This window comes from Gymnoscopelus braueri (genome assembly GCF_963280865.1).
Source record: "Gymnoscopelus braueri genome assembly, chromosome: 17".
NCBI classification, from domain to species: Eukaryota; Metazoa; Chordata; class Actinopteri; order Myctophiformes; family Myctophidae; genus Gymnoscopelus; species Gymnoscopelus braueri.
In genome coordinates this window covers 34189717-34216487 of record NC_137617.1, presented here as the reverse complement: position 1 = coordinate 34216487, position 26771 = coordinate 34189717, and the positions used below count along the sequence as shown (strand labels likewise).

Below are 26771 nucleotides of genomic sequence, written 5' to 3'. Positions count from 1 at the left end.
CCACCACCTAGGTGTGGCCCGAGGCCGGCCCAGCTGGCTGCTCCCTCCCTGGGCAGCGTGTGTAATTTACTCCCTGGTGGCTGTGCTGCTGGGGCTCTGCCTGACCGTGGTAGGCCTCTATGGCCGTCTCTTCTCCAGAGCGGTGGTTCTGATGTGGCTCATATCAGCCCTATCTGCCTTCCTCACCTCTGCTCTCCTGCTGGAGCCACTCAAGGTTAGCTCAGACACCCAGTCCCTGCCATTAACCCTGACTTGTTGATTTTTAAGGGCTCACTGCTTAGATATTCTGCTGTAGATATCCTTCCAATTCATGTTGCCTATGTAGGTTATTTTAGATTAGTTAAAGCTAAAATAAGTACCTCTTCTGAATGGAAGAGTTGGGAGACCACCTCCAACCACTAAAGATGATGTTGTATTAACTTACTCTACTACAGTATACAGATTAGTTAAAATAATGTTTTATTAATTAAAATAAGTCTTGGATTCTAGCTTGAACTATTTAGACCTGAGGCCGATTCTAAAAGCGCCTTCTAAATCGTGACCTAAGTTTTCTGAAAAACATTATGTTGCTATATACTGTACATAGCAACAACAACCCCAAAAGAGGTTCCCGGATTGAAAGGTATATAGTGACGTAGGGGTTCCTGGTCTAAATGGGTTAACCATGGAGATCAGTTCAACTATTTTCAGTAGCAGTTCTCTAACGACAATGGGCCTCATGCAGCAATAAGTTCCTAATGTTTCCTCTTACATTTCTTCCTAAGTGAATTCCTAAGAGAAGTTGAGTCAGATTCATGAAACGTTCTTAAAAGGCAGAATTGTTCGTAACTATGTTCTTGATGATGATGAATCCCAATCCTCGTAACTTGAAGGGGTGTGCCAGTTCATCCTAATTACCATAGGGAGCCGCCCCACCAATCCCCATATAAGGCATGACTGCATGGTTCTGCCTGCAGTCACACCTGTGTGTGATTGCTGCACACATAAATCACAGGAAATCACACACAGAAATAAAATTGAGAGAATGAAGTAAAGAATACCTAAACTATAAGTCTAAAGATGGTGGAACACCAGACTTCAAACATAAAAATAAATACATTAATAGTTCTCTGGAGGTACTTCTGAAGTAAACAGCAAATTATTGTATTTAATTAATGAATGTATTTTATTATTTCTCTCACATCAGTCAACATATCACCACTAGACATCAATTTACATTTGCTGAAATTAGCTGTTAAAAATGTTCAGGAGTAGCGTTAGTAGTGGATATGGTATTACTGAAAGCTGGTGGGTGGATATGGAGGGTCTTTAAGGTAGCAGCTGCTTGGTATGTAATGGGGTGGAAATAGGGGTGTGGTGGGTGATATGGTGGTGCAAGGAGGGGTGTGGGGGGGATGGGGATGGGTATGACGGGTGGGTATAGGGGGGCTTTCAGGTAGGAAGGGGACTGGAAAATGGGGGTGTGGCGAATGTCGGGGATATGGGGGTGGGGGTATGGGGGGCGATGAGGGTGGGTTGGGTGGGGGGTTATGGGGTGGGTATGGGGCTTGGGCTTCAACTCAACTGGGTCCGTTTGGGTTAGATTGTAATTTCAGACCCGTCTCAAACATTTTCATGTCAAGGACCCCCAAATTGACATGCATTTGGCTGTAGACCCCCACCTGAAAATATTTTCTGCCAGGGATTTTTTTTCAAGATTTATCAAAAATGTCTCGAAAATAGCCGATCTACAAGCTCAAAATGGCCAGTAATGGGACGCGTTGTGAGCTTGTAGATCGGCTATTTTCAAACAAAGTATAAAATAGGGTTAAAGTGATTAAACTGTTCCTCGTTTGCTGTGGACCCCCTGAAACTCCCTCAAGGACCCCTGGGGGTCCCCAGACCACACTTTGAGTGTATAAAGATATGATACAAATATTATTGTAATTTAAATCCTATATTATACAACTGTAGAATTGAAGAAACTTCGAGAATTAATTATCTTTGCACAAACATGTCACACTTAAGAACTAAAAGGCCACCCTAAGAGTGCTCTTCAGTGTGTGTAGATTCTGTTCTTACCTGAGAACAGATCACAGCTAAGAAAACATTGGAGTATACCAAAATCTTCTTAAAAACTTCTTAAGTGGGTCTAAGAAAAAATGTCCTCTTAAGAAAGTGTGCGTAGATTCTGTTCTTACCTAAGAACAGATCACAGCTAAGAAAACATTGGAGTATACCAAAATCTTCTTAAAAACTTCTTAAGTGGGTTTAAGAAGAAATTTCCTCTTAAGAATGGTTGCTGCATGAGGCCCATTGTCCTTCAAATGACGACCGGACCGGTTAAAGGTTCTTTGACATTCATTTTCACTTTTTTAATTTTTTATGTTTTTTTGTGGAGTTTTATGACCTCAATTACACCCCAAAAATCTGAACTTTGAACATTCAGTGGATTTTCTGTGGTCTGGGGTTTTCTGAATAATTAGGCTGAAAAGTAATCTGAGCTTGGCCCTTCGGCAGTGAGGTCACAGCCGATTAATCCCGCCCACTCTCCTCCTCGCCCCTCCCCTCCCCTATCCTTTCCTTTGGGGGGGGGGGGGGGGCGGAGCAGAGGCGATGATTGACAGGCAAAATCCCTCACCAGCGACACCCGCAGGCAAAGATTTCTTTTTTCATTGCAGTTGAAAAGGCTTTAGAAATGTGAGAGAAAAACACCTGCCATGGATCAATGGAGTGGAATTTTTTGTTAAAAATTTCTATACACGTTTGAAGGACCTTGACAAAGACTTTTAATGTGTGGTAAAACTGAACGTCATGAAACCTTTAAGACCGAAATTCTTCTTCCATCTGTCATCCATTCTCCCTTGGTCAGGTTTTTGTGCAAGCTTTGTTCTCCACGGTGTTGTGGCGGCCTGTGGATCAGGAGGTGGAGGACCTGCTGGCCCAGCAGGAGACAACAGTGAGAAGAACAGCTCAGGAGGCGCAGGGAGGGACGGTGCATCCGCCGTGTGGTTACGGGCTGCTGCAGGCCAAGCAGGAAGCCCGCAAGGTCCGAGCACTGAGGTCCCTCATGAAGGTATATGAACCAGAGGCGTATTCACCGTAGAGGCACCGCCACCCTAATTGCAATCTCGCCTCCCTTAGAAAAACACTGACATTTTTGCTCGGGCCTTGGCCTCCCTTTCAGCAGGCTAGCTGCTGAAAGGGAGGAGGCGAAAGAAAGAAAATCTGCTCCTCCGACAACAATAGATACATTGGCTGCCCCATTCGCACCTTTTACCAAGCTACAAAAGCTTCCGACTCGTGCATATCAATGGTCCATTGTGTGACCTGTTAAGTACTGTCTGTACATAGGCATAGGCTACTGTCAGATGTCTTGAAGCAGTCCAAAAGAGAATGGATTCATGAATTAAATTACAGAGGTGACGTGACTTGTGACTAGCTGGTGTGTGTGTGTGTGTGTGTGTGTGTGTGTGTGTGTGTGTGTGTGTGTGTGTGTGTGTGTGTGTGTGTGTGTGTGTGTGTGTGTGTGTGTGTGTGTGTGTGTGTGTGTGTGTGTGTGTGTGTGTGTGTGTGTGTGTGTGCGTGCGTGCGTGCGTGCGCGTGCGCACTCACTTGCTAGGCACACAAGTTGACACAGAACCAGTAGATTATTAACACAGTATTATGGTGCTATTAAAGGCTGGGAGAGTGTGTTGTTACTGTTGTTTTATGGTCGTTTAATTATAGTTTATATTTGGGAATCAACAGGACCACCATGACGTGACATTGCGACACCTGTCAATCTCAAAGACACCTGACTTACTATTTTGAGGAAATTGAAGGAAAAAATAAGAATTAAGTAATTAATTAATTAAAAACAGCATCGACCAGGCCCAGTCAGGCCCAGTTTCGCCACCCTAAAATGTAATACCTGGATACGCCACTGATATGAACTACAGCAACTGCAAGGCCTCAGTCGATCATCCTCAAGTTGAAGTTTAGAATCAAAACATTATCTTTCAAAGGGAAATTACTTTTACTGGTCCACCCAGCTGATGGCTGCTCAGATAGCTCAGATGGGTGCACAGAGGGGAGCTGTTGTGGGTTAAGTGTCTTGATCAGGGACACTTTTGACGCGTAGATTGGATCGACTGACCGATGAATGTTGTCAGTCATAAAAGGAGTATCCCGGCCCGTCTGTTTAAATGTCTGTCTCTCTCTCGCTCTCTCTCTCTCTCTCTCTCTCTCTCTCTCTCTCTCTGTCTCTTTCTCATTCCTGTACTGTTCCGTTGTGTAGCACTGTGTGTCCCAGCTGTGTTTCCTCCTGCTGATGTTGATGATGAACTACCAGGGCATCGTGGAGGATCGGCAGGGCAGACTGCTGCACTCTGCTCTCAGACGCTCCCTTCACACGGCACCCAGTGGCACCCCCAACCTCACCTGTCTCAACAGGTACTCCCTTCACACAGCACCCAGTGGCACCCCCAACCTCACCTGTCTCAACAGGTTCCCACTTAATGTTTTTTTGTGGAAAATGTCCATTGTTTTCATGGACCAGAGGATCTCAAAACCAATCCTGAGTTAACAAGGTTTTCATTTAAGAGCATGGTGTTTATGAAAGGGAATACACGTGGGCTGGTTCTTGTTGGTCTGAATGTAGAAATGCTTGTCTACATGCACGCACACACATACGCACGCACGCACACATTGATCTCTGAAAAGGTCTATCTACTGTACCTTATAACACTTAAGTAAAATCCAATTGAGGACAACACACACACACGCACACGCACACGCACACGCACACACATACCTGCACATGCTCTGCCTGATGTTAATGTTTGCTCTTGCAGCTGGTCAGATGCATGGCAGTGGATGGGCCAGACCTTGGTGCCACACCTCCACCAGAACTCCACGTTCCGTCTTTCAGGTGTGCCAAGGCTCCAGTACACATCCTCTCTCATTGAAGGTCCACAGACAGTTTTTCTGGGAAACAGCAGTGAGATGACTCATCACGTCTTAGCTGGGCTGAACATAACAGACAGGACCAAAACACGGTGAGTGGATTCACTACACTGTAGAAATACTACTATAGAAATACTACTATACAGTAGCGCCAGGCTATCTGTATTCAGTGGCACTAGGTGTCACATGGACGGACCACATCAGAAATGTGCTCCTCTACGGGGACCTGCCACGGGTCACAGGGCACTGCGTCAGGCACCCGGAACTAGTGGCAAGCAAACTGACACATATGTGAGCCAAGCCAACCCAGGGCAAAGCCAGGGAAAAGCAAGTAGCACACCACCTAGTTAGATGCACTAACACTGTAGAGCTCAAGATCCTGATGTTAGATAGGAGAGTGTGGAGGGCAGCGAGTCAGGAGTCCCGAGTTGGTGTTGGCTAGACCACACTTTCGCATCGCAAAGTAATATCATTATTCATTCAGTTCTACTCCAGCAACTTCACATTATTGAATCGCCTATCAAGCTCTTTCAGAGATAGAAACACAGTGCATTCTTCAAGCTCTCCATTAAAACGTCCTTTATCAGTAAGCTAATGCTGCAGAGATAATTTGCCCAGTCACAAATGTAGTTTGTGTCGTTCCTTTTAGGTTGAAGACTCTATCCGTTGACTTCACACACTACCACAGGGTGTCCACTCTGTTTGTGTGTATGTCTGTACGACTGGAGAGGGCTCAGACACATGCAGTCATTTCCTCTTCCCTTTCTATCCGTCCGCTCCTCATCCCTCCATCTGCCTCGGGACCAACCCTTCAGAGCACGCTTGCGGTAACAATTTCAGATATTGTTTTAAATGTTTGAATGTTATGACATTAACATTAACCACTTAAGCTCTGTTTCATACTTCGGCTATTTGAAAATTGCCTATCTACAGGCTCACGACGTGTCGCATCGTGAAATGTTGGGAGCCTGTAGATTGGCTGAAAAATGTTGAATGTTATTTGGAAAAAGTGAAAAAAAACAACAAGAAAGCACATTTTAAAAGTACTATGAATATTGTACTATTGTTTCGGAAACATTTTGGACATTTTAAAACAAGTTTGAAAAATTTGAAACCTATAATGACATGCCGAAAATAAGGACCTATAGAAATTGGGTTCATGTAGTTAAGTGCATTTTGTATTCTAAGTCAAATAAGCAGAGAAATCTGTTCAATTATGTTGAACTTGCCTTGTTCTTACAGGTTCTCCTCCTTCTCTCGGCTCTGGTTTTCCTGTTTGGGGAGCTGCGGGCCATGGCTTCTGAGCGTGCCCAGTATGCCTGTCAAGGTTGGCACTGGTTCCACCTCCTCTTGGCATTGCTGTCCCTGTTAACAGCCTCACTGCAGCTCTGCTTCCTGTCCCAGGCCTCTTCCTGTGTCCTCCAGGTAAAACTGTTAAAACGCATCAATTGACCAAATTGACCGCAGGCTCCCAGTTACAATTTTGATGTTGCCGCTGTTGGGTGATAACTGGTATGTCCAAAGGAAACGTAAAAAAGAACCTGTGTGTTCAATAGATCCAATGTAGTTATTATTTAGTCACAAAACACAAAAAGTTGAAATATGCTACAAGGTTTCTGCCCGACAGAAAAATGCTGGTCACCATAGGCACCTGAGTACAGTCTAAGATCCTCAGATACGGTTCTCTTGGTTTTTCCTTAAACTCACCTCATCACCTGGGATGGTCGAGCTTTTGCAGTCCGGTCATCTACAGTATAGGAATGCCCTAACTGAGGATCCACAAGACTAGCAAAGTCAGTGTCATCTTTTAAATCACTTCCTAAACTACGAAAAGGCCTTGACATAAAAATTTGTCACAGCCTTTTCATAGTTTTCATTGCCTATTGTATCTGTGCTTATTTCCTTGTATACCTTTTCCTGTTTGTCGTCATTTGTTTTTATTTATGTTTATTTTTACCCTTGATTTTTACTTTGCTTTTGTTGTTTTCTCCTTAAGTTAATATGGCTGTATTTTATCTTGCTGTCGTGAAGCACTTCGTAACACAGTCTTGAAAAGCACTTTATAAATAAAGTTTTGCCTTTATCTCACCTCCACTTGCTATTCTGTTCTATATACTGTAACCACAAAAAAAACAATCATTTGACAGCCATTGTTAACATACAGTTACTGTCCTGTATCTGTACAGGTTCGGTCCCATCCGGAGAGCTTTGTTGACTTTCACAGCGCCTCTCATCTGGCCGTGACGTCGTCTCAGTTGGCAGCCGTGATCCTCGCCCTGCTTATCTTAAAGGTAGAGTCATCAGTCTCAACGGTGGAAGTACATCCAGGGAATGCATCTGTGTCATTTTAGATTTCTTTGGCTATTCCAAAAATAGCAGATCTGCAAGCTCATAGTGCTCATAGTGATTTCTCCAAAAAAAATGCGGTGCCACGCTATGAGCTTGTATATCTGCTATTTTTTTAATAGCCAAAGTATAAGATAATGGTTAAAGTGGTTAAAATCTAAAATGAGAGATACTTTCCTGGTCTTAACTCATTCACTGCCTCTGACGTAATTGACGTAATTATTCGTACTTCTTTTTTTCAATGAAAAATCTCTGGCAGTGGGCAAACGCGGCCAGCAATAATTGTGGCAGTGAATGAGTTAATGGGTTAAGTAATCGGATTACTTCTTCCACCTCCGCTCAGTCTAGTGTTGCTCCATTCCAACCAGTGACAGTAGTGCGGTTCTGGTTCTGTTGTGTTGCAGCTGCTGGGGACCCTGAGGTTCGTGCGGAGGTGGGTGGTGACAGGCACCGTGCTGCAGAGAGCCTGGCGGGAGCTGTGGGGTGTCATCATCCTACTGCTGTTAATGCTGCTGCTCTGTTCGCACTGCGGAACCATGGTATGACAAAACAAGCAGAGTCGGATACACCCGGATAGAACAGGGGTCTTCAACAGGGGGTCCGGGACCCTAAGGGGGTCCTTAACGTTACTACAGGGGGTCCGCCAAATCTTTGTGTGATGGGGAACATTAGCTGAAAATAGCAGATCTACAAGCTCACAACGCCTCGCGCTGCGAGGTGTTTGTGAGACTAAATGTTGAGTGTTTAAAAGGTCTGAAAATTAGCATGAATCCAACATATTATAATAGAAAAGATAATGTGTCGGGGGTCCCTGCTTCATCTCTTTCTCAGCTAAGGGGTCCGCGGACTGAAAAACTTTGAAGATTGAACATTCATGAAGAAGACCTTGCTCATTGGCCAATTAAACATCACTTTGTATGACGAATATCAAAAAATAGCACATCATCTATTTTTGAACATTTTTTCTGTTTTATTTATTGAATTTCTTTGAATGTTGTTACAGATTTGTGGTATTTTTTAGATTTTTTGGGGGGGGGTGGACCATAAATGCTTATAATGACATGCTCAAAATAGGGACGCCGAGTTGAAAGTGGTTAAATACCTCTGACTTATTTGCTTGCCTTATTTGTTGTGCTACCAGCTCTTCTCTGGTTCAGTGGATGGTTTCAGTACAGTACCCCAGGCAGGGGTGTCGGTGCTGTCTCTCCTGCGTGGCAGGGTGGTTCTACGGGGACTGTGCAGGGCCCACCCAGTCCTGGGACCCCTCTACGGTCTGCTGCTGATGGGCGGAGGGCTTTGGCTGATGATCAGACTCTGTGGAGCTATTCTCATTCGTGCATACAGGTAAATTATGCCTGTGTATTTCAGGACTGGTGTTCAGTCTTGTCCTAATATCCTTGTCGAAGGCACCCTTTCTGCACCACTCTTGTTCTAAGACCCCACTGGTGATATGCAAATATAGAGTTACATTGCTGTACATGTTTGTCACAGTCATTTAAGCACTGCAGTAAAGTCCTAATCATGATCAATTCACAAAGCTGTCCATTTATTTGTGATGGGATTCCTGGTTCCATCTTCCTTTGCTAAACCCCAAACAAGCACATTTTCATATTATTTTAAAATAAGAGATTATTCTTTACCACATATACCCAGCTTTTTTTGCCCTGGGGGGGTTATCAAAAGGACATAGAAGATGATGAGCTTGCCCTGATTGGACAGCATGCCGTATCTTCCCTAGGGATAAAGCAGCAGCTGACCAATCGGCACAGGCTGAAGTTCCACCCTGTTGCTGTGCCAGCTCAACAGCTGGCACCGCAAGCGAGGTTGGCTGCTTATTTCAAACGTGGAAGAAATTCAGAAACCAAGCACACACAGTTGTTGCTGCGGACGATGTGGTACAATTCACACTGGAGTTTATCCAGGTGCAAAGGAGCTAAAGCGGAAAATGCCTACCTTTTGATTGTTTACACTACAAAATGGCTGCATAATTGTCAGGAAATCCCAGCGGGATAACCAATTAACCAATTCACCAGTGTCGTTCCTCGATGACAGTAATGTTAATCTTCAGTTCTTTAAGTTTCAGTGTGGTTCCCAACCTTTTATCCAAGTAAGAAGGGGGTCCTTACATCTGACAAAGCTGTGTCTGTGCTGGATCATCACATCTCAACTGAGCCAAGGCTACTGCTGTTGTCGCTAATGGCCTGCTGTTCTCACTGCATCTGCGAACACACACACACACACACACACACACACACACACACACACACACACACACACACACACACACACACACACACACACACACACACACACACACACACACACACACACACACACACAGTGATGTAAAGTAACTAAGTAGATGTACTCAAGTACTGTACAATGTTGAGGTATTTTTACTTTACTGGAGTGTTTCCAATTTTCAGTATTTTACTTCTACTCCACTACACCTTAGAGGCAAATATTATACTTTTACTACACTACAATTATTTGAAAACTTTAGTTACTAGTTACTTTGTAGATTTTGATTATTATTACAACACATACATTAACCACTTCAGCCCTATATTGTGAGCTTGTAGAACTGCTATTTTCATACATACATATCCAAACGTGTGAAATGGGACATTTTGCATAATGAGTACTTATACTTTTGGTGCTTTAAGTACATTTTGATACCAAAGAGGTGTTTCTAAACTGGTTTCATCTTGGGGCCTGAATTTCAAAGTGACTTCAATGTAGTTGTCTTTGTTTGTGACCATGTCAGAACTAGCCTGGTAAACCCTCCCTCCGGAAATCTCATTTCTATTTGATTCCAGGAGTGAATCAAATGGAAATGAGATTTCCGGAGGGAGGGTTTACCAGGCTATGTCAGAACCAAATGATTGATTGATTGGAATTGATTGGTGTGTCCCTTAGGGCTGTGCAGGCGGACATTTACCGGCCAGCCATGGAACCTCAGGACTACGAGATGGTGGAGTTCTTCATGAAGAGACTCAAACTGTGGATGGGACTTACCAAGGCTAAAGAGGTAGGGGTTAACTCTCTGGCGTCTGGCATTTTGTTTTTAACAATTAGACCTGAGCAAAATTCTAAAAATGCCTTCTAAATCCAAAACACTTTTCTGAAAAAGGTATGCTATATAGCTAAAATCTAAAATGACACGGATGCTTGCCAGGATTAAATGGGTTAAAATACAAAATGAATAGGAGTCTATATTTGGTCCCCTCCATTTTTTCCCTCTGCACCAAATCTCTTCGCTGAAAATAGCCAAGCTCACAAGCTTATACAGTAGATCGGCTGTTTTTGGCAGATGTGCTTATTTTGTGACTGGGTGGGGGGGCGACTAGAGTAATGTCTATTTGAAACCGCTCTCCTTTTCTCTTTCTAGTTCAGGCACAGGGTGAAGTTTGAAGGCATGGAGGCGTCCTCCTCCAGGTCCTCTCGGGAGTCACAACTCTGCACCACCACGTCGAGTCTCACCTCCTCCCGTTCGCCCTCCCTCTCCTCCACCTGCCTCTCTTATTCCCCCCGCCCGGCGTCCTCTGCCCTCTCCCTGACGTCTGAGGACTCGTCTGCGTCCGAGTCTGCGTTCGACGTGCAGCCCTACCTCGACCGCCTGCTCCCCTGTGTCAGCGGGCTGCTGTCGCACTTCGACCGCGTCAACCAGATAACTGAGGACCTCTACGGTCTAGAGTTGAAACTAGAGGAGGTTCAAAGCAGGAGGAGGAGGAGGATTAGATGGGATGGCGTCCAGGGGAAAAGTGGAGGGAGAGGGGGAAAAGCAGAGATGACACAGGAAATGGACAGAGGACAAGGGGTATTTAGAGAAACGGGAGAGAGGAAAGTGGGTGAGCTCTACCCCGGACCGCGCATCTCCCTCCCATGCTCCATTTTATTCAATCCTACCAGCCTTAACTCCGTACCCCCTGCTGCAGTAAGCCTCTTCCCCCGCATACGAAGCTCCTACTCTGAATCCACATGTCTCCAGCCTCAATCGTCCAAAGTTACCTATCACTCTGAGGATGACAAGCCTGCACCCGTGAGCTTAGGCCCAGGCATGTGTCCTGCCGGAGCCCCTGGATTGGAGAGGTTCCCCAGAAGAAGAGCTTGGCACTCTGGAAGCTCTCATTCGGCCGACGTGGCTCAGAGGGGCACTCAGGGCCCAGGCAGAGTTGTTGGTTGTGGAGATGGAGACATCGAGGCCTTGATCAATGCCAGGCCCAGGAGTGAAGAGGGGGGAAGGAGGCTCATCGGTGAGGGGGTCCCTGTGAAGAGGAGTGCCTGGACGTCTGAGGGTCCAGAGACCGATTAAGACTGGGATAAAGGGACAGTCAATGAATATAAACTGTAGAGCTTTAACAGTCTTTGAACACACTTAAAACACTTTTCTTGCACAATAACTTGCATAATAATTTTGATATGTATTGTTCCTATTTTCTATTACAACGTGCTAATAAACTAAACAAATGCTATAGAAACATAGCTCAAGAGAAATGTTTAATTGTTTGTGTTCTCATGCTAATATTGCACACTTAAGTAATGATTGCATATCTTTCTGCAGATGCATGTCTGCAAAAAAGTGAGTGGAATAAATAAATAAAATATAAAGCATGAATAACATTGGTGTGCTCGCTTTGCGGCGAGCCCACACTTAACAAAAAAACATTAACAAGTAACCAACAAAGATCTGCATTGTATAACTAGCATCTAGGCTTATGCAAGGAAAATGTAATGTTCTCGAATTTTTACGTATATCAGGGCATTCTTGCCAGTATTAGCCAATAGCCATAGATGGATAACACCGCAAGCTGGACCATGGCAGGATGCCCAGAAACCTATATAAGGGGATGAATGACCTATTCAGTCCCGACCTTTAGTGACCCATTCGATCCCAACGTTCCCTTAGAGATCCCCATAGATGGAGACAATCAACCTCCCCAAGTCTGACATCATAGAATCTCTCCTAGACGGCTATACATGGAGATACCTAACATACCTAGCTCTGATTGTTTTTTATTTGAAAAGCCAAAACCACATGGTCACCACAGTTAGAGGATTACCCAAGAAAGTCCTGAGACTTATTTCCGTTGAGGTCCTCTTACAATGAACAGTCAATAAGTTAAAAATACATTACAATACAAAACACAACAACTAACGTAACACTACAAAGACACAAGTAACATACACAGTACAGACACAGAACACATTACACAATACACAACAATACAAAAACACAAGTAACATACACAGTACATACATACAAACAATACAAAAACACAAGTAACAAACATACACAGTACATACATACAAACAATACGAAAACACAAGTAACATACACAGTACACATATACAAACAAGTGCTACCTTATCTTTCCTAGTCTAAAGACTCTCTATAGGGGAACCTTTTCTAATAGACATTATTTAGTTTTCTGCTTAAAAGTCCTCAGATTGGTTGTCAGTTTGACACTGTTTTTTTTAATTTTTTTTTTTACTTTACTTTTATGTCAGATATTGTCCAATGCTATTGTAAGGTGCAAACAAAAATGGTAGAGATGATGTCAACTCTAAGTAATGGGACACCATATTAAGAAACACTGATACCCAGAATGAAACCTCACAAACAACACAGATAGAAATGCACAGTGTAGAGTGGATATGAGAGTGGTTTAGCAGAGAAACTCTCGCCTCCAATCCAGGGGAGCCAGAATGTTGCTGCTTCTCCTTCTAGCTAAAATGGTAGCCTGTGTTCTAGCCGGATCCCCAGGACTGGAGATGTGAACTACTGACTTAGATTAACAGTTCACAAATCCAGTGTTGGGGATAAAGAGTACTAACTGGCTTTACTATAATCACACACTTATTCAATCCTGTCATACCAGGTTTACAACTACCTAGTAGAAGAAAATGGTATGGACAGACATGGGCCTCCAGAACTGAGGTTGAGAACCACTGCAGCAGAGCTATGAATCATATTTCTATCAGCTATGTAGTATGCATGCTCCACATCTTGGAATGCACTCCAGTTGTGCAGCATTAGTTTTAGTCTGCATGTACTACCATTGATTCTCCACACACAGATGGAACCAATAAATATATCAAATACCAAACAGACGTTTTCAATCGCTTCAAAGGGCAGAATGTCATTACAAGTATCACGTCCGCATGGACATTGCTCAGACTGAAACACAGACATACAATTGGTATCCTGTAGAACAATGGCTCTCAGCTGGCTTTACTCAGGACCCAAATTTTACCTTCTCTATGACCCCTCCACGACCAAATATAATCAATAACAGAATGTTCTCTTGTCTCTGTTCTTGGTCCATCACATTATGCCAGTTAACACAGCTCTAGAAGTACTTTGGATCTTTCACACACCTTGGATCTTTTCACACATTAACCACCTTCACCTGTTGTCCGTAGGGAACATACCTCACTTAAATCACTAGAAGTACATTATTTATATATATACTGTATGTATAAAAACAAAATAGACGGACATTGCACCATGAAGTCAGTCTCTGTGAGGTGTTTGAGAAAAGAGAGACAGTGAGAGAGGGGGACGCATTAGACTGCAACACCCAGGAAATGGCAATCATGAAAACCTCCACCTCTTCAACGGCCCATCCGATTGGCCAGTCCTGGATGTTGAAATAAGCATCATCAGGATAAAGCTTTCACAGTTCCATAATTTCTTCTGGTCATCTCACATTTGTGCAGGGACATCTTTGTCACATTTTGCCAGGTACAGGTGACATCATGCCAGGCATGCCTCCAGACATGCCAGTGTTGGGACCGAGAAGGATCTGTCTTTGCTGTTGTAACTGCTGCTGCTCCAGTTGTAGTCTTTCTGTCTCAAACACAACAGGAAGCACTAGGATCATGAAGGAAGTGGTGCCCACCCAGAGTGCTGCGCGGGAGAAACTGTAGAAGTTCTTGGCAAGAGAGACAGAACAATGCGCGGACACCTCTGCAGCACTGCGAACCGTGTCAGGGAACATCTCTGTCAAACCCCAGAGCCTCTCCATCAATGTCTCATCCAACTCCTCATCATCATCGTCATCAGCATCTTCGATCTCGTCTTCGGGGGGCCGGACAGAGATAGGGCCCGCAGCGGGGGGCAGCTCTTCAATGCCGGACATGGTGATCTGATCTGATCTACAAGCCCTGTGTCTGGGACAGTCTGATCAGCAAATCAGCAACACAAGTAGCGTCTTGGTCGCTATTTACAGAGAAAAGGGAGAGATTGTTATAATTCGAGGAGAGGGTGCAGCACCGGTCGGTTCTGCGACAGTCTGAGGTCATTCAATAAAGCGTCTGACATCAGAGAACCCCTCCTGGAACTCCATATATATGGAGATAACAGAAACGTCCAGGACTGACATCATAGTCCCAGATTTGGGCATAACTGACCGCTCCATATATGGATATGCCTGACCCTACCTGACATCACCGTAGTGACATCAGGGCCGCAGCCAACAGTATAAAAGGCCTCGGAAGGACTTGGTTAGTTCAGCGACCCCGAGCGACATTAACTCTTTCCAGAGAGATAAGCATCAATACAACTCATCAATAGTTGATTTCCACAGCCGAAAGCATTACATATCAGTTTTACCCACTTCTTGGATAATTCTCATAGCGGCTTCGGATCTGGTCAAACAATCAGTTTAACATGGTATGGTCATGGCTGACACAGTTTCCATTTAGAACCTACTCTTGATGGCGCGTGAATGAACATGGCGAACCGCAAGTGTAGCAGCATTTGATGGACAGGTGGGTCAGGCAGCGTATTCGGCCTCCAAGGGCGCAATTGTTGCGATGACCCTACCCATCGCAAGAGATCTAGCACCCATGGGCATCAGAGTGGTCACCATAGGACCCGGTCTGTTCTCCACACCTCTCCTGGCTGGCCTTCCAGAAAAGGTTCGTTCATTCCTGGCTCGCCAAGTGCCCCTCCCTTCACGCCTAGGAGACCCTGCGGAGTTTACCCACATGGTGACATCATTGGCAGAGAATCCCATGATCAATGGAGAGGTTATCAGACTAGATGGCACGATCCGCATGCAACCCTGAGTGTGTGTGTTTGTGTGTGGCCCTATGGAAAGTTGGGTTGGTTTGACCCCAAGACAAGTTCATCTTTATCCACTGCCCTTAATTAATAAGGAAAGTGTGTGTGTGTGTGTGTGTGTGTGTGTGTGTGTGTGTGTGTGTGTGTGTGTGTGTGTGTGTGTGTGTGTGTGTGTGTGTGTGTGTGTGTGTGTGCGTGCGTGTGCATGTGCGTGAGTGAGTGAGTGAGTGAGTGAGACATACAAAGATGTATATTTGCATGGAAGTGAATGGATGTACAGTACATGCCGGTATAGAGTTTGCATTTTCCAAATACCTGATTATTCAAACCAGTTAAGTGGTAACTTGTTATTGGTTATCTGTGTTATTAATGTTGAAAAGCAGTTTACAGTCATCAGGTCAGTTCATTGTAACATTCGAATTTTCTTCCAACATTCATGTGGATAAATAACAATAAATAAATATATATATTTACTGCCGTGCAGTGATTGTCTCTTGAAAGAGCTAAAGCTATAGTCTCTAATATGAAGCGGAATTCCAAAAGTGAGGTCCTCTTTGTCTTTGAATTTCCTCTTTGTCTTTGAACCTAAGGAGCTTGACCACCACGGTTCTGGGCCGTCCTTCAGCGTCGAACCCTCCGGTCCTATGGCTCCGCTCGAGTTCGGCGCAAGAGTGATCCAGCTGCAGTAAGTTGTTGGCTATCGGGAAATGTTTGTTAACCAAATGAACCCTAGCGTCCCTATTATGGGCATGCCATAATATTTTGTATAGGTTGCCATGGTTACCCAATGTTTTAGTCCAGATGCCGTGTGGAACTCATATATGGTCATGGCTGACGCAGTTTCCATTTAGAGCCTACTCTCAGTTAAAAAATTTCCTTTTGATAGCGAGGCAAACATCCGTCAGAATGTACCGGTATTTCGATAAACTACTCACCCACAGCTATCGTGGATGATAAACTCATCAAAGGCCTCACAGAGAGTCGTGGGTCCGCGGGCGGACAGGAGGAACGGCGATAACACACAGCACGATGGCTCACAGGCTGCTTGTCCGTAGAGTTTGGACCTTCAGAGTGAAAGATGTCCGCTGTCTCCCAGTCCTGTCCTCTACCTACTCAACGTTGTCCTTCTCCACGTTGCTGCAGTCGGCTGCACCCCGTGTCAACTTCCTGTCTCCCTCACGCTCGCTACCTCGCTCCCTCCCCCACACCTTCCGTCGTGAGGTCTCCTTCAACATCCAAGACCATGAGGATTTCACAGATAGGGTCATCAACAGTGATCTACCTGTGTTAGTCGACTTCCACGCCCAGTGGTGTGGTCCCTGTAAGATCCTTGGGCCGAGGTTAGAGAAGGCTGTTGCAAAACAGAAAGGCCGCATCGCCATGGCAAAAGTTGACATAGACGATCACGCAGACTTGGCTATCGAATATGGGGTGTCTGCAGTTCCCACAGTAATCGCCATGCGAGGAGGTGACGTCGTCGACCGGTTTGTGGGGCTCAAAGACGATGACCAGCTGGACTCGTTTGTGGGCAATCTCATTGGACAATGAATATTTCAGACCTCCATTTTGGCCCCAAGTCTGGCCTGCAGCACCAAACCTTTTGAAACAAACAGCCAACCAAAATAAACCGGCCCTGTCACAAACCCTGCAGATGCACAACCCTCTCACCCATCCCTGAACTCACTACTTTCTGATCTGTACCGTTCCTCTTTCATACTGACCTTTCTATCTCTCCTCTCTATTTGTCTGTAGTCTAGCGATGGGTGTGTGCCTTTGTGGGATTCCATTCCCTTTTTTGTTCAGGTGTTGCTTTCACCTGGCAACATTTTGATCCCTTCCATCATCTGTAATGTAATGGCTCCACACTTGCGAGAGTGGCTGAGTCAGTGAGTTACAGTTTGCTATGATTATTTAGGGTGGCAACAACACAGCTGTACTGTACTTTATATGATGTAATATGAGGGATATATGATTAGTATGGAGTTATTGGTGTTCTTTGGCATAAACGTTTATATTGTTATTAGCTTTATTTTTCAAGTTAATGGTATAGCTCAGCTAAATCATATGGCCAGGCTAGATAACATTTGTATCATATGACATGTATAGCAATGCTATTCCTTGATTAATTCAGTCATTAGGCTTGTAGTGGTGCACAGTACATTTAACCTTGATCCGTTAAATGTTTGTGAAAAAAAAGTTTACAAAAACTATTAGCATATATCCTATATTAAAATTGACTACTGGGAGGATTGGCTGGTCACAGCCACGTCACTCTGACTCAGACATAACCATGATCAAACCTGATACGCCCATATATAGGCATTTATGGAGATCTGGTTATCCAGAGCCACAGATCCGACAGCTATGCCCATATATGGTCATGTGCATATATGGGACCGACTGACTTAAAACTCGGCGCACACATCGGCAAGGACTCGAGGGAGTGCGCTGCCCACCACTGAGTCATTCAGATACGCAGTTGTCAACTCAACTCAACTCAAATTTTATTTATAGAGCACATTACACATTACAGTACAATACAAAAATACGAAAAATACAAGACATTTGTGGTAGCAAAACTAATTAGAAAGTGCATAGCAGAAACACAGTGAGGTAGGATCAATGGTCGTGGAGAGTCAGCTTATTGCTCAAAGGCAAGTGAGAAGAAATAGGTCTTCAATAGTGATTTAAAATAGTTTATGGACTGAGCAGCTCTTATATGGAATGGAAGGCTGTTCCAGAGCCTCGGGGCGGCCCCGGCAAAAGCTTGGTTGACTCTAGAGCGTTTATTCGTCGAGAGCTCAGTCAGTAGGAGCTGGTCAGCCGACCTTAGGGGTCTGGATGGGGTGTAGTTATCGATGAGGTCTGTGATAAAAGGCGGGGCTAGTCCGTTTCGTGATTTAAAAGCAAACAATGAAACCTTAAAATCAATTCTGTAGCGGACTGGGAGCCAATGGAGAGAGACCAGAAGAGGGGTGATGTGCTCGCGCCGCTTGGTACCCGTGAGGAGACGAGCGGCGGCGTTTTGGATGAGCTGGAGGCGTCTGAGCAGTGATTGGTCTATGACATAGACCAATCACTGCTCAGACGCCTCCTTTATTGAAGGTACCCGTTAACGGTTAACGGGTACTCTGACAAAGCCCCCGACACTATATGACAGACATATTGGTCAGATAGGTGGTGCGACGTAGTTGTGAGGGCCGCGTGGCATTTACGCTGCTTCTTGATCTGACCATGGAACAAGGGGCCGTCCGAGATCCCCATGCAAGGAGCAGGCCTGGCTCGACGTCGTAGAAAGTACGCAGAGACCGACGTCACCACAGCTGATGTCACGGACAGAACGCACCATACAAGGAGATATGCACGCTCCATGTAAGGTCTGGTGAGGTCAGGAGTAGGCTATGACACGTCATCCCCTCGGCGGGTGACAGCCTAGACCGGATCGAAGCAGAGTTGGATAGCAGCGAACGGAAGCAGCGATATCCTTAATGTCATTAACCACCGAGGTTCAGAGTAAGGATATACAGTATGTAGGCCCCATACAAGGACAAGCGAGGGACTAATTGCGTGCAGTAGACCGCCTGCCGACAAAGGACAGCGTTGTTTTTAGAAATGTTTGAAAATCTTTTGAAATAAGAATTCAGAAAAAAAAATTGCAAACAAAAAATAAAGGGATATTTACTCACAACCCATAAAAACCTGATGAAGGTCTAACAGACCGAAACGTTGTTTTTCTAATTAAAACGTTTGAAGACAGTGTGCAGGAGTTTTTTCTTTCACTCACGACCCATAAGAATGGGTCCACAACCCATAACAATGGGTCCTCAAATGGGTCCTAACCCAGTTGCGTAAAGCCTATCTCTCTATTATGTAACTCTGGTGTGACCCTATGATCTGGAAGTGAAATTATGTTTGTTATCAAGTCTACTTCACATTTACAAGAAAACAGTCTGTACTCTGTGCACTGATAATAATTGTGGAAATGTATTTATTGAAGGCGATAAGATTATTAACCAAAGGAAAAGTATATTTTCCAGTCTGATATAAGAATAAACAACTGATTATGCAGCAGTGTGTGCTGTTACAGTGTGCATCTCAAGGCACTGCATGAGCCTATATTAGTTTAGTTCAGTTTAGTTAACTTCAGCCTTTTTTATTTTTACAGTATTTATACAACTTGATGCGAGTTAAATAAAGTCGCTTAGAGTGCAACTAAAAATACACCTTAAAATAAATAGAATAAGAAATGTATTAATCATTAATCATAGTCAGAATTCATGTATCATCATAAGATCGAAAAAGCTTATTATGCCTATTGCCCATAGTTTTACAATAATAATTTGATCCCTTTAAAATTACACAATTGAACAAAACATAGTAACATGTAACATGTATTCTTCTATGCGATATGTATATTATATATACCCAAAAGTCATTACATGTTCACAAAATCAAAAAGCCACAAAGGAAAGGTTGTGTACACAGTACACACATGTTTATGCCTCTGTTCTATACCACAAATTAACTCATTTAACGGTTATACATCTTTGTTTTGCATTGGTTCTGATGTCTCCTGTTTGAAAAAGTCTTTGAATAGAGTCTGGCGCAGCCCGGATACATCTTATTTCTTTACTTTTACATTAACTGTTAATTATTATAGGCCACTAAACCTTTACATTTCAGATCATATGTGTGTGTGTGAATAATTTGTTGATTGGTTCATGATAGTCAGCTATATCACTGCTGTGTATATATATGTATAATATATATAATATATATATATATATATATATATATATATATATATATATATATATATATATATATATATATATATATATATATATATATATATATATATATATATATAGTGGAGGTGTACAGCTGGACATTTCTCCAATCTCTGCCCTCTTCGACTTTATGAAGATATTCTGTAAGTATGTGTACTTTGTGTACACAAGAAAATATGATTTAATCAAACAAATGTGCATTTACAAACATTTAGTTTCCTTTTTTTAATCAGATGATTGACTTTGTCTTGAGGTCATTTATTACTTATCACTTAAATTGGAAATGGTGTGTGTGCATTGCTTTATCAGGGTGATAAGAACGGAAAGGTATAATGTCACTCCACTCTTATAAAAGAGGACGCAGGCCTGTCTCTGGTTACTCAGCATTCGAGTGTCCAGAGGTAAGCCTGGGTCCATTCAAGGATTTTTCAATGCATACTGGCATATAGCTGCTTATCAAACTGACATTCATTTGATGTTCAGATTGACTGAAATCTGCTTTTTACCACACAGTTGATACAGCAGTGACAATGAAGTGGGCCATTATTGTGTGTGCCATGGTGGCACTGTCTGAGTGCCTTGTCCAGTAAGTCACGCTTTCTGACTGTTTACCCGTTTCATGTTTATTTAGCATATTTTGCACTTGCATTTATGTACAAATTACATATAATGGTAAAAGTAATATATAAATAATTTGTGAGTATGTCTTTAACATAGTATCTGATCATTTCTTTACAAATATATCTACATTATTTTGTTAATGATTAGTCCATCATTACTTGCTTATAAATACTAACATTTATATCCAGCACCGCTCAAACCCAGTTTGTCTTATTGATATACATTTCAAGGTTTCGTCTCTAGTAATCCTTTAATAAGAAGTTATGTTATGACGGATGGGAATTACTGTACATGTGTGAATTTTATTGACCGGTTTTAGTTATCTGTCCTCATGTAGCTAGGAGGGGTTTTATTTTAAATGTGGGTAGCATATAAACATTAGCTACAGTTTATGTCATGCCACCAGTGAAAGGAAATAGATATGAGCCAAGAAATCTCTCATACAGGATCCAACTGGAGAAGGGTAAGACGGCCAGGGAGGTCCTGGAGGAGCAGGGTTTGTGGGAGGAGTACAGGCTGAAGTATCCTTACAACCCCACCATGAAGTTTGACCAGAGCTTCGCTGCCAACGAGCCCATGACCAACGATGCTAACGTGAGTAACTTTTGGTGATATATGTCTATAGTTAGACTGTCAAGAACCTATGACAATTTTCTGTCCAAGACGATAGTTTTCTTAATCTGTTATGGGCTAGACTGCCCTTGTTGCATGTATAGCCGACATGATTGCATGAAGTTGGTTAGAGTATCTCTGATATGTCCTTCTTCTTCTCCAGCTGGCTTACTATGGAGTCATCTCAATTGGAACTCCACCCCAGTCCTTCAAAGTCATCTTTGACACTGGCTCCTCCAACCTGTGGATACCCTCTGTCTACTGCAACAGTGCAGCCTGCAGTATGTGATATGTCTCTCACACACACACACGCACACGCACACGCACACACACACACACACACACACACACACACACACACACACACACACACACACACACACACACACACACACACACACACACACACACACACACACACACACACCCCTAAGATCCACAATGTCAACACTCACTATTTACCCTTTTTTGCCTCGTTTCCAGATAACCACGATAAGTTTAACCCTAGTGCCAGTAGCACCTACAGACGCAATGGCCAGCCACTCGACATCCACTACGGAACGGGCAGCATGACTGGCATCCTGGGTTATGACACTGTGACGGTGAGGAATAAAAGTACTGGGAAGTGAGATGAATGGTGCTGTCTGTCTCTCTTTACACTATATATAGGGATTTGATTAATTATTTTTGCGACATTCAAACTGAAACCTAATGATTCTTCCATTTTGAAATTTAAATGTGTGGACATTCAAATTATGTGAAAAGACGATACCTTAGTTATAATTTGGCATTCTCATAAACACTAAATATGTTATAAACATATGGAAAATTGGTGTTTGACCATGCTGGCCCCACATTTCCCATAGTCGAGGCTCTGATGTCAGGAGTGGAAGAAGTCCAACCTGGCAAACTCACCCAAGCTCTGTATAAACAAATCCAGGGACGTTTATATCATCAATATACATTTAAATACAGACAGTTTTGAATGTTAGACATTTACAATGTACATTTATAGGCCAATATTGTACCAAGTACTGTCATTGCATTATGTACAACCAGCTACTTACTCCACTTGCGATGTCTGTTCAATTACGAACAGACATCGCAATTACGTTCTGCTACATGTACAGTTACCTTTTCAGAATTTTAAGTCATTTCCATGCAATTATATGAAAAAAGGAATTGATATTGTTGTCACAGATAAGGACTAGTATGTAATAAATATCTGAAGTTGTCCCTAATCTGTTGCCCTACCTTTAAAATCTTCTCAGTTGTCCTGCAGATGTCTACTTGAAACACACTGTCTTTGTGACCTGTCATTCAGGTGGGAGGCCTCCCCGTTCGTAATCAGATCTTTGGTTTGAGTCAGTCAGAGGCTCCCTTCATGCAGCATATGCGCGCTGATGGCATCCTGGGTCTGGCCTACCCTCGCCTGTCTGCGTCCGGCGCCACGCCCGTCTTTGACAACATGATGACCGAGGGTCTGGTCAACCAGGATCTGTTCTCCGTCTACCTGTCTGGGTAAGAGGACAGTGAGAGCCCCTTTTGTTGCAGACAAGATGGATAATTTCTGGAAAGTGCAAGACATGTTGAAAAGTAATACAAGAGTTTGTAACGTGCTGCTTATGATTGAGGGCCTGAGGTGGGTGTTATTATAACTCTCCCTCTCTCTGCGTCTCTGTAGTAACTCTCAGTCTGGCAGTGTGGTGACCTTTGGTGGTGTTGACCCCAACCATTACTATGGACAGATTACCTGGATCCCCCTCTCCCGTGACCTCTACTGGCAGATCACTGTGGACAGGTAAACGGCACATCATGTACCGATACACCATTAAGAAGCAAGGTGTATTATTATTATTATTATTATTATTATTATTATTATTATTATTATTATTATTATTATTATTATTATTATTATTATTAATGCAGCCGAAAACTTAAGACACATGTTCAACTTGATGCCTTTCTAGTGTTACTGTCAATGGCCAGGTTGTGGCCTGCAATGGCGGTTGCCAAGCTATTGTGGACACTGGAACCTCCCTGATCGCTGGTCCCCAGAACGACATCTCCAACATCAACCGCATGGTGGGAGCTAGCAGCCAGAATGGGGATGTAAGTAGCAAAGTGGAATCCTTGGGGTGAATGAACAGGCACAGTTCCATGGCTTTCATTTGACAGAAGTACGCACTATATTATGGTGTGGCTCTGTATAGCGCGCTAGATGCCGGGCCTTTTGTGTTATCCTTTTAGCATTAGTTTTCCTGTACTGCCGTACTGTATTGAAACTGCTAATAAAGTGTTCAATCAATCAATAATCAAAAAGTTAATCTCACAAACCATACTGATAACTGATAACTTTTTTTTTTCTCGCACATGCTTTATATTTCTTGACATATTAGACTTTTTTTATAATGGACACATACTGACAACTGCCGTCAGAGATGACTGACATCACAGGCTGCATGGCTACATGAAGTCTGATATCCAAAACATTGTTGTTTTTCCCATGTGGATCCTGAGATTCGATTTTAATACTATAATACGATATATTACAGCTTATGCAAAAATAAACAGATGCTGATTTCTTTCTCTCTTTTCAGTCCGTTGTCAACTGTAACAACATCTCTCAAATGCCTGATATCACCTTCCACATCCATGGACAGGAATTTACCCTGCCCGCCTCTGCCTATGTCCGCCAGGTATTGGCGTGTGTGTGTGTGTGTGTGTGTGTGTGTGTGTGTGTGTGTGTGTGTGTGTGTGTGTGTGTGTGTGTGTGTGTGTGTGTGTGTGTGTGTGTGTGTGTGTGTGTGTGTGTGTGTGTGTGTGTGTTTGTTCTTGGATGTACACGTGTGCATCTGGCTGCACATACAGACAGTATATTCACACTCTCTCTACTCTTCTTTCCTCCTGCAGTCTCCTTACTATGGCTGCCGTACTGGCATGCAAGGAGGAGGCAGCAACCTGTGGATCCTGGGTGATGTCTTCATCAGACAGTACTACTCCATCTTCAACAGGGCCCAGAACATGGTTGGCCTGGCCAGGGCTAGATAATCCACCTCAGATCACCTGGATGATTGGTTCAAGAGCCATGTAACAACATAATGTGCAATACCATTTCTGATGGTAGCAATGTGATTAAAATGCAACACCTGAAGAGATACAAACCTGTCCCTGTTTTATCAGATCAAACGTCTTTTTAAATAATAAAATGAGTAGAAGCAACTGATTTGATGCTTTTGTCTTTGTTTATATCAATACAGACTGTCTGTCTGTCTGTCTGACTGACTTTACAGACTGTTTAGGGAAAGTTGACAGGCCACAATGTTAGATGTATTGCAATATTGCTCAAGTGTATGAAAAAAACAAGCACAATCATCCGCCAAGACATGTGATCATCATCTCTTCATGACTTCATCCCTGGTACACAAGTATTGGTATCTAAATGTACATAAAGTACCAAAAGTAGAAAGTACTTATTATGTAGAATATCCCATTTCACAAGTTTGCAAATGTATGAAATGTATCAAAATCTTTTGAAAATAGCAGCTCTACAAGCTCACAATGTGTCGCGATGCGACACATTGTGAGCTTGTAGATCGGCTATCTTCAAATGGCCGAAATGTATATAGGGCTTAAGTGGTTAATGTATGTTTTGTAATAATAATCCAAATCTACAAAGTAACTAGTATGTTTTCAAATAATTGTAGTGGAGTAAAAAGTACAATATTTGCCTCTGAGATGTAGTGGAGTAGAAGTTTAAGTACTGAAAATTGGAAATACTCCAGTAAAGTAAAAAAAAATACCTCAAAATTGTACTTAAGTACAGTACTTCAGTACATCTACTTAGTTACTTTACACCACTGGTGTTGTTTGTTAAAAACAATGTTTAATGCTACTCAGCCTTGTGCTTTACAGCACCATCTTGTGCCGAACTTGTTGTATGCATGGGGGCTTGCTTGAGAGAGCTTGGAGTTTGGAGGGTTTTATAAACAACACATGTGGTTTTAGCGTCAGCTTCCCCCAATAAGTTATCCCACTGACTGGATTGAGATGTTAAGGCAATGACAATTTTGCGGGGAAAAGTATTCCATATTTTACGTCGGGTTTGTCTTTCATTAATCTTCGGGCCGGGGTGAAGGCTCCTCTGGCTTTGACGCAGAGGGCATTTTTGAACCGAAGGGGACGCATGCACCACATGTAAAGTTGACCGGAGGTCAAGGCTCCAAAAACCAGTCAGCGATGCGATTTGAGGGTTTTTATTTCTCCCAATACTCCTCCACCGAACTCCAGAGCAGCTTTACAGTGCAAAATATATAAATTCCAAAAGCAAAAAAGGTTTCTGCCCGCCCGAGCACAACTATCTCTGTGTAGTGTGTAACTACAGTCTCCCTTTTATAGGAGAGGATCCTACCACAAACACAGAAACCAATTAACCATCAAAATAGCTTATCTACAAGCTTACAAATATCTCATGAATAACCCAACACATAAATGGATATTGTACTTTTAAACTAAACACCATTTCGTGTTTGAATTCACTTTATAAGACAATAGAATACTTTGCTCATTCACATTGTTAAACACCCCTCCTCCTCTACAGTACATGGCACCTTCCACTGGGAACTCCCCTACTTAAACTGAATGGTTTGATTTTAGCTCTGTTTCGGCAGGTCCTCATTCAACACAGAAGAGTGCCAGTACTGCAGAGGAGTTACAGGTGACAAACAATGAGCCTTGACTCCTTTAACACAGGATACAATAAAAATAATGTTTTATCCCTGTAAAGTCTGTGTATATCATTTGTGAATGCATTCAACAGTATTGACATTATAATATTGACATTATAGTATTGACATAATGTATTTTTCTTTTTTCTTCATCCCCGGGGTCCGTGGTGGATCCTCAAGATCAGATGGCGTGTGGGGGTGCGTTATCATCTCCACATTTCCTCAAAGCCCTGTGACAACAGTCCAAGGTCAGGGCTTCAGGCAGGTCCACAACATCTTTCAATAAGCCCGCTGCGAACTCCCTGGTTGTCTTTCCATTCTCTGTCCCCTCCTTCAGTCCAGAAATCCTCAAATGTTGACGCTTCGAGCGCCCCTCCATATCCAGGCACTTTGCATTCAATTTATCAACTTGCCCCGACAGACTTTTCACCTGTTTCTCCAGGCTCACAACAGAGTCGGACATCTGAGATGCTGATTGCTCTAATTCCGTTAATGTTACGCCATGTGAGTCCGTTTGTACTTTCAGTGTTGAAACACTCGCCTCCATTTCTGTTTTTAGAGAGCTGATTTCGGCTCTCAGCGCTGTCGTAACGTCAGCAATAATCCTTTGATCTATTTGAGCACAGATATCCCTTTTAACTGAGTGTAACTCGGAGCGTAAAGCTTTCAGAGCATCCA

At 43.2% G+C, this 26771-nt stretch overlaps 4 protein-coding genes across 4 annotated transcripts in view; 3 read left to right on the top strand and 1 right to left on the bottom strand.

Annotated features, from left to right (window-relative positions):
- The window catches only part of pkd1b (polycystic kidney disease 1b), a gene marked incomplete at both ends in the record, with an annotated part of 39507 nt that extends 27920 nt beyond the window's left edge, over positions 1–11587 (top strand). Inside the window, 11 exons of the mRNA XM_080455730.1 lie at positions 12–214; positions 2852–3055; positions 4259–4413; positions 4815–5018; positions 5576–5753; positions 6169–6351; positions 7113–7217; positions 7677–7811; positions 8414–8616; positions 10192–10303; positions 10664–11587. Coding sequence (XP_080311856.1) covers positions 12–214; positions 2852–3055; positions 4259–4413; positions 4815–5018; positions 5576–5753; positions 6169–6351; positions 7113–7217; positions 7677–7811; positions 8414–8616; positions 10192–10303; positions 10664–11587 — 2606 coding nt within the window. The remainder of the gene's footprint in view (positions 1–11; positions 215–2851; positions 3056–4258; positions 4414–4814; positions 5019–5575; positions 5754–6168; positions 6352–7112; positions 7218–7676; positions 7812–8413; positions 8617–10191; positions 10304–10663) is intronic.
- A 2399-nt stretch (positions 11588–13986) lies between these two features.
- On the bottom strand, positions 13987–14586 carry LOC308104280 (mitochondrial import receptor subunit TOM22 homolog). The gene has a single exon (XM_080454677.1). It carries the CDS (start codon positions 14415–14417, stop codon positions 14007–14009), a length of 411 nt encoding a protein of 136 aa, XP_080310803.1. The 5' UTR covers positions 14418–14586; the 3' UTR covers positions 13987–14006.
- A 1757-nt stretch (positions 14587–16343) lies between these two features.
- On the top strand, positions 16344–17174 carry LOC308105587 (thioredoxin, mitochondrial-like). Its single transcript, XM_080456412.1, has one exon. The coding sequence runs from the start codon at positions 16373–16375 to the stop codon at positions 16889–16891; it is 519 nt and encodes a 172-aa protein (XP_080312538.1). The 5' UTR covers positions 16344–16372; the 3' UTR covers positions 16892–17174.
- A 3489-nt stretch (positions 17175–20663) lies between these two features.
- On the top strand, positions 20664–24417 carry LOC308104527 (pepsin A-like; the record flags this gene model as incomplete). Its single annotated transcript, XM_080454967.1, has 9 exons — positions 20664–20719; positions 21201–21348; positions 21530–21647; positions 21850–21968; positions 22691–22887; positions 23051–23167; positions 23337–23478; positions 23967–24065; positions 24280–24417. 9 exons carry the CDS (start codon positions 20664–20666, stop codon positions 24415–24417), a joined length of 1134 nt encoding a protein of 377 aa, XP_080311093.1.
- Between the last annotated feature and the right edge of the window lie 2354 nt (positions 24418–26771).

Excerpts from the sequence above, each read along its gene's own strand:
- LOC308104280 (XM_080454677.1), bottom strand. The coding sequence starts at position 14,417 with ATGTCCGGCATTGAAGAGCTGCCCCCCGCTGCGGGCCCTATCTCTGTC.
- LOC308105587 (XM_080456412.1), top strand. The coding sequence starts at position 16,373 with ATGGCTCACAGGCTGCTTGTCCGTAGAGTTTGGACCTTCAGAGTGAAA.